The sequence below is a fragment of the Salvelinus namaycush genome, unplaced genomic scaffold, assembly GCF_016432855.1.
Source record: "Salvelinus namaycush isolate Seneca unplaced genomic scaffold, SaNama_1.0 Scaffold1534, whole genome shotgun sequence".
Classification (NCBI taxonomy): domain Eukaryota; kingdom Metazoa; phylum Chordata; class Actinopteri; order Salmoniformes; family Salmonidae; genus Salvelinus; species Salvelinus namaycush.
In genome coordinates, this window is record NW_024058269.1 from 28,388 (window position 1) to 36,693 (window position 8,306).

The window sequence follows — 8,306 nt, forward strand, 5'->3', positions numbered from 1 at the left end:
CATTTAGAACCTTTAACTTCAGGCAATAAATGTGGAATCCGTTGGAGATTTTTTTTGAGAAGCGGGTTTGTTCTCCTTCTGCAAAGTTATGTCTGAATTCCCGGAGTACCATCACTCCCATACAACGTTCAGTTACTTTGTTTGCGCGTAGGTAGGATTCTCATGGACCAATCACAAGCTGGGAAGAGACCCGGTCATTTTAAACCGTGTTGGAGAGAGACACACGCACCAAAAGCTCTCCCCAACCCAACTCAGTCAGCAACAAACGAATGATATGCACACCTGACGTTTGCCAAAAGTTCCACAGTCAATATTTGAATATTACAAATGAAAATGGCCTTCAAGATCACATGTTGTAGCCATATTGCTCTATTTGCAATGCCCACTGTTTCGTGCTCTATTATAGCCACTAATTGGAGATCAATTATTGTTTGTTTACAAATTAGTGAGCTGATTTCGTTGTGCTTATTCCTTACAGAGATGTGAAACCAAGCCTTAATACTCTGACGGATTCGAAAAAGGGCAATGTAGGCCTAGTTTCTGTTTGAAAATTGGCCTTTGGCGATTTCACCATTCTGTTCTTGAAATTGAATTTATTTTGTGAAGACATCTTAGGCCTATCTATACATAGCCTATGGGCCAAATTCGAGAAATTATTGAAATATGTGTTTTGATATCAGTAATGTTGACATCATTTATTGTTTGGTCCAGAGTCATATTCCACTGAGCACACACTGGCTGAATCAACGTTGTTTCCACGCCATTTCAACGTGGACCGACGTGGAATAGACGTATGTGCCCAGTAGGATATCTCTGGGACGAGTCATCCACTGACAATAGAGAAATATAATTAGCTAAAACAATCTATTATATTCTATTATTTTATTCATTAAATGCGTGCTATGCTTTTGGTGTCTGTAAGTTAAAAGCCTTCAAATTGTCTTGATGAATTCCAAATCCCTTCAAATGAATGACATATAAAATGTTTCCCCAAAGGAGCGCTATGTTAAACTCTAAAATGAATCTAATGCAAGGACTGAACATACTATATTTGATAGGAAACATACATCCAACGTATAAGTCCCACGTTTTATTAAAGGTATAGATGAAAAACATTTATGCACATTTCTAAATACACTCGGTGTAGTCGGGAACGTATTTCACGATTTATTCAGAATGTAAAAAATAAAATAAAAAGATCCTTGTTTTTGGCCATTTGGTGAAACTCGTATCAGGGATTTTTTTTTAAATTACATTTCTCATTGACAGCAAGTAAAAGTCTGCGATAACACTGTGAGACGTTTGATTTAACATACATAAGAACATGTGATTTGTCCTCACTGTTTGCGCTATAAAACGATATAGGTCCAAGTAGTAGTTATTTTTCATCTGTGAGCCACATACCGTGTACGTGAAGCGAACAGTAGAACTATTACACATAAAACGGCTGTACATGATGAAATATTAACTTTACTTCGGATTGGTTCTCATCTCATACAAAACATCGATGTAATTCATTGTAAAATGACGTAGGGTACAGGGAGACATAGACCTATATGTGTTTACATCCTGTTTAAAAAACACATTAAAACACCCATCAGTTAAATCAAAACCAAATGTTCAGATTACATTGGACGCACAACAATTTAATATGAAATCATTTGAATAGGAGGAAATTTTTCAGTTTTACATTGGACGCACAACAATTTAATATGAAATCATTTGAATAGGAGGACATTTTTCAGTTTTGGACATGGGAATACAAATAAATAATAAATACAACATGTCATAATAGACCTGTACAACATACAAAGCCTTTTTACCTTTCCAACACCAACTATTTTCATAGATTTTTAAAAAATAGGTCTAATATGTTTCTTATACATAAGTTACAATACAGTAATATCAACACAATATATGAGTCTTTCAAATTGGTCTCAGCAGCGGCACGGATGTGACTAGGGGATGTGAATAGTACATTTGATGAGGGAACGTTAGTAGAGACTGACTGACTGACGCGTCCCCAGCGCTCCCAGTTTCTGAGCCGGTGTTCTCATGGTACAATATGGGTACGCGGACTATCCTCTGGGCCGCGGCGTGGCTCAGATTGACCGCTTCGAGTTCCGCGGCCAACTGTCGTTTCCACTTATTCCTCCTGTTCTGGAACCAGATTTTCACCTGGGTCTCCGTGAGGTGTAGGGATGCCGCCAGGCCTGCCCGTTCCGAGCTACTGAGGTACCGTTTCATATCGAACGTTGATTCCAACCGAAATACCTGACTCCTTGAAAAGACTGTGCGCGTTTTTTTTTTCCGACACGTTTTTTTATCCGAGTTCTCGTCTTTAATTTTCCTCCAGTCATCCACCAACTCTCTTTCCTTCTTTGGTTCGTCCCCATCACTCTCCTCCAGAACGAGATCATCAGTACTTGTGTTTTTGTCGTCCTCTTTGTCGTCTGGGTCGGGTGATTTTCGCAGCAGCTCCGGTGTCTCTCGGTCCTCGCCTGTTGATGGTGTGTCTCTCGCGATGGCCTTCTCAAACCCTACACGAAATAAACGACAATGTTTATCATTCATTGAAAACATTAATGCAACCATAAAATAAACATAAATTACTTTTTTTTAACCACTATATTTATTATTTCGATTAAACTCATCCAAGTAAATGTTCCATAATGACCCGAATCGCCTGGTGAGTCAAATTGAGGCAGTAGGCCTAATTGTTGGGGCAAATGTTGCAATATTCGATTGAAGATTCATGACAATATGAAGGTTATTTTAAACACAGTTCACCTGTACATTTACTCATCATTAGTCTGAATATCATTCCAACTGAGGAGTATTGCGAATAGCCAGTATTATAGCAACATCATTTATTTGAAAATATGTTGTAGCCTTATTTAATCCGTTATAACCAAAACATTACTTGAGGTATTCTAATGTGCAACATGTATGAAAACAGAAGCGATTGAATGTCTACTATGAATCTACCTCCAGTCCTGTAGAGATGATGTCCGGACGTGCCGAGCGCGTAGGGATACCACCACGCCGACGTTCGTTCCAAATAGTGCGCCGATAATCCAAATCTCTGGGCTGGGATGTCAAAACTAGGAAAAGTTAAATCACCGATCCGGGAGAGAGAGAAGCCTCCTTCAAATAGTCCTTTGGTGGTGGCAAGCAGCGTCTTCGGGTTGGAAGGTTTACTGTCGAAGTTGAGCAGGTTCTTGATAGAGAAAGGTGAGTCTTTAGCGGGCGGACGGGTCTCCTGTGCCGTCTCTGCCATCGCTTGTGAATGTTTATTGTCCATTTGAATGACTCACAGCAAACACACGTCAAGATAAACAGTTAAAGATATTGTCGGTTTATTCCGGTTACCCAAGCGTGGCGTTTCAGTCAAATATAGGCCTATTTTTTTGACTTAGAATGCTTTGAGAATAAATAAAATTAAATAAAAATGTAAGTGCGAAAATGTATGCACTCACTACTGTAAATCACTCTGGATAAGAGCGTCTGCTAAATGACTCGAATGTAAAAGTAAAATGTAGCATAAATCTTCATGCAGGTCTGTCCTGGAATGATCGCAGCAATGATACATGGCACAATGATCACTGCGTCAGACTTGCAACGCATTCTACTAACGATTACATACAAATGTTAAATGCGCGCAGTCCTGGACGATTGGGCACGTAGGCTACAATGGCAAATGGGATTTGAGATGAAACTGGGAGCAGTGGAAGGGAGGGGACAGGAGGACAATAATAGGTGGAGTAGGCCTACGGGGAAGAAGAGAAGTCCAGAGGAAGGGAGGGGGCTGGAGCAGGATAATAGGTAGGGTAGGCCTGCTATGCGGGATCCTTGGGACGTCCACCATTGACATTTAAAATGGTTAGTGTAGGGCTTAAGTATAGGGTTTAGGGTAGGGCTTAAGTATAGGGTTTAGGACGTCCCAAGGATCTATTTTTGCACTGACCGACAAGTCCACCCAGACTGTGTGCCCTCCCCTCCTGAATGGAATGTGCGTGTTTTTGGCCATGTAGTCCAATTAGAAAGCAACATGGAAGTAGATGGGTTATGTACTCAAACCGTTACTAACAATTACTTACTGTCAAACAGGCATTTAATAAGTAAACACATTTCCAAATGGGTTGTAATGACAGGTCTACTCATCTGCAGTGCATGTACAACATCAATAGGGTGAAACTGTAAGTCATTACTGATGTGTGAATAGGGGCCTTTTTAATAGATGCTGACAGTTAATTAAACACTAAATGGGCTGATTTTACCTGCATTATCACCTTTTGGTGCCACATGCTGTCTGAACGATGACATTGAGGTGCACATTTTAACGTTTTTATTTATCTTTCAAGTCTAATATAAATGATTTATATCAGAGATGTATATACACGTATTAACCAGTGATTTGTTTAGTGAGTTTTATCCCCGTTTAATGAAGCCAAACTTCTGGTATGAACAAACAAACTAAAATACTTGTGTATACTATGTCATGCAACAACAGAAGTTTCACTCAGACTATAATCTGAGTTGCAGAGAGGAAGTCCTGTAGGCAATCATTAGCCCAAATCAACCTTATTCTAACCATGTGTCAGGGGGACAACACTCTGCCCTGTCTGGGGGGACAACACTCTGCCCTGTCTGGGGGGACAACACTCTGCCCTGTCTGGGGGGACAACACTCTGCCCTGTCTGGGGGGGACAACACTCTGCCCTGTCTGGGGGGGACAACACTCTGCCCTGTCTGGGGGGACAACACTCTGCCCTGTCAGGGGGGACAACACTCTGCCCTGTCAGGGGGGACAACACTCTGCCCTGTCAGGGGGGACAACACTCTGCCCTGTCAGGGGGGACAACACTCTGCCCTGTCAGGGGGGACAACACTCTGCCCTGTCAGGGGGGACAACACTCTGCCCTGTCAGGGGGGACAACACTCTGCCCTGTCAGGGGGGACAACACTCTGCCCTGTCAGGGGGGACAACACTCTGCCATATGAACCATGTGTCAGGGGGGACAACACTCTGCCATATGAACCATGTGTCAGGGGGGACAACACTCTGCCATATGAACCATGTGTCAGGGGGGACAACACTCTGCCCTGTCAGGGGGGACAACACTCTGCCCTGTCAGGGGGGACAACACTCTGCCCTGTCAGGGGGGACAACACTCTGCCCTGTCAGGGGGGACAACACTCTGCCCTGTCAGGGGGGACAACACTCTGCCATATGAACCATGTGTCAGGGGGGACAACACTCTGCCATATGAACCATGTGTCAGGGGGGACAACACTCTGCCATATGAACCATGTGTCAGGGGGGACAACACTCTGCCCTGTCTGGGGGGACAACACTCTGCCCTGTCTGGGGGGACAACACTCTGCCCTGTCTGGGGGGACAACACTCTGCCCTGTCTGGGGGGACAACACTCTGCCCTGTCTGGGGGGGACAACACTCTGCCCTGTCTGGGGGGGACAACACTCTGCCCTGTCTGGGGGGACAACACTCTGCCCTGTCTGGGGGGACAACACTCTGCCCTGTCAGGGGGGACAACACTCTGCCCTGTCTGGGGGGACAACACTCTGCCCTGTCAGGGGGGACAACACTCTGCCCTGTCAGGGGGGACAACACTCTGCCCTGTCAGGGGGGACAACACTCTGCCCTGTCAGGGGGGACAACACTCTGCCCTGTCAGGGGGGACAACACTCTGCCCTGTCAGGGGGGACAACACTCTGCCCTGTCAGGGGGGACAACACTCTGCCCTGTCAGGGGGGACAACACTCTGCCCTGTCAGGGGGGACAACACTCTGCCATATGAACCATGTGTCAGGGGGGACAACACTCTGCCCTGTCAGGGGGGACAACACTCTGCCCTGTCAGGGGGGACAACACTCTGCCCTGTCAGGGGGGACAACACTCTGCCCTGTCAGGGGGGACAACACTCTGCCCTGTCAGGGGGGACAACACTCTGCCCTGTCAGGGGGGACAACACTCTGCCCTGTCAGGGGGGACAACACTCTGCCCTGTCAGGGGGGACAACACTCTGCCCTGTCAGGGGGGACAACACTCTGCCCTGTCAGGGGGGGACAACACTCTGCCCTGTCAGGGGGGGACAACACTCTGCCCTGTCTGGGGGGGACAACACTCTGCCCTGTCAGGGGGGACAACACTCTGCCCTGTCAGGGGGGACAACACTCTGCCCTGTCAGGGGACCAACACTCTGCCCTGTCAGGGGGACAACACTCTGCCCTGTCAGGGGGGACAACATTCTGCCCTGTCAGGGGGGGACAACACTCTGCCCTGTCAGGGGGGACAACACTCTGCCCTGTCAGGGGGGACAACACTCTGCCCTGTCAGGGGACCAACACTCTGCCCTGTCAGGGGGACAACACTCTGCCCTGTCAGGGGGGACAACACTCTGCCCTGTCAGGGGGGACAACACTCTGCCCTGTCAGGGGGGACAACACTCTGCCCTGTCAGGGGGGACAACACTCTGCCCTGTCAGGGGGGACAACACTCTGCCCTGTCAGGGGGGACAACACTCTGCCCTGTCAGGGGGGACAACACTCTGCCCTGTCAGGGGGGACAACACTCTGCCCTGTCAGGGGGGACAACACTCTGCCCTGTCAGGGGGGACAACACTCTGCCCTGTCAGGGGGGACAACACTCTGCCCTGTCAGGGGGGACAACACTCTGCCCTGTCAGGGGGGACAACACTCTGCCCTGTCAGGGGGGACAACACTCTGCCCTGTCAGGGGGGACAACACTCTGCCCTGTCAGGGGGGACAACACTCTGCCCTGTCAGGGGGGACAACACTCTGCCCTGTCAGGGGGGACAACACTCTGCCCTGTCAGGGGGGACAACACTCTGCCCTGTCAGGGGGGACAACACTCTGCCCTGTCAGGGGGGACAACACTCTGCCCTGTCAGGGGGGACAACACTCTGCCCTGTCAGGGGGGACAACACTCTGCCCTGTCAGGGGGGACAACACTCTGCCCTGTCAGGGGGGACAACACTCTGCCCTGTCAGGGGGGACAACACTCTGCCCTGTCAGGGGGGACAACACTCTGCCCTGTCAGGGGGGACAACACTCTGCCCTGTCAGGGGGGACAACACTCTGCCCTGTCAGGGGGGACAACACTCTGCCCTGTCAGGGGGGACAACACTCTGCCCTGTCAGGGGGGACAACACTCTGCCCTGTCAGGGGGGACAACACTCTGCCCTGTCAGGGGGGACAACACTCTGCCCTGTCAGGGGGGACAACACTCTGCCCTGTCAGGGGGGACAACACTCTGCCCTGTCAGGGGGGGACAACACTCTGCCCTGTCAGGGGGGGACAACACTCTGCCCTGTCAGGGGGGGACAACACTCTGCCCTGTCAGGGGGGGACAACACTCTGCCCTGTCAGGGGGGGACAACACTCTGCCCTGTCAGGGGGGACAACACTCTGCCCTGTCAGGGGGGACAACACTCTGCCCTGTCAGGGGGGACAACACTCTGCCCTGTCAGGGGGGACAACACTCTGCCCTGTCAGGGGGGACAACACTCTGCCCTGTCAGGGGGGGACAACATTCTGCCCTGTCAGGGGGGGACAACACTCTGCCCTGTCAGGGGGGACAACACTCTGCCCTGTCAGGGGGGGACAACACTCTGCCCTGTCAGGGGGGACAACACTCTGCCCTGTCAGGGGGGACAACACTCTGCCCTGTCAGGGGGGACAACACTCTGCCCTGTCAGGGGGGACAACACTCTGCCCTGTCAGGGGGGACAACACTCTGCCCTGTCAGGGGGACAACACTCTGCCCTGTCAGGGGACAACACTCTGCCCTGTCAGGGGGACAACACTCTGCCCTGTCAGGGGGACAACACTCTGCCCTGTCAGGGGACCAACACTCTGCCCTGTCAGGGGACCAACACTCTGCCCTGTCAGGGGGGACAACACTCTGCCCTGTCAGGGGGACAACACTCTGCCCTGTCAGGGGGGACAACACTCTGCCCTTTCAGGGGGGGACAACACTCTGCCCTGTCAGGGGGGACAACACTCTGCCCTGTCAGGGGACCAACACTCTGCCCTGTCAGGGGGGACAACACTCTGCCCTGTCAGGGGACCAACACTCTGCCCTGTCAGGGGGGACAACACTCTGCCCTGTCGGGGGGACAACACTCTGCCCTGTCAGGGGGGACAACACTCTGCCCTGTCAGGGGGGACAACACTCTGCCCTGTCAGGGGGGACAACACTCTGCCCTGTCAGGGGGGACAACACTCTGCCCTGTCAGGGGGGACAACACTCTGCCCTGTCA

At 50.1% G+C, this 8,306-nt stretch overlaps 1 protein-coding gene across 1 annotated transcript; it reads right to left on the reverse strand.

Annotated features, from left to right (window-relative positions):
* Nucleotides 1–1,278: 1,278 nt before the first annotated feature.
* LOC120036961 (homeobox protein HMX3-like) lies at nucleotides 1,279–4,601 on the reverse strand. The gene is made up of 2 exons (XM_038983225.1): nucleotides 2,989–4,601; nucleotides 1,279–2,540 (listed from the first exon to the last, which is right to left on the reverse strand). The coding sequence occupies exons 1-2, from the start codon at nucleotides 3,302–3,304 to the stop codon at nucleotides 1,927–1,929; spliced, it is 930 nt and encodes a 309-aa protein (XP_038839153.1). The 5' UTR covers nucleotides 3,305–4,601; the 3' UTR covers nucleotides 1,279–1,926.
* Between the last annotated feature and the right edge of the window lie 3,705 nt (nucleotides 4,602–8,306).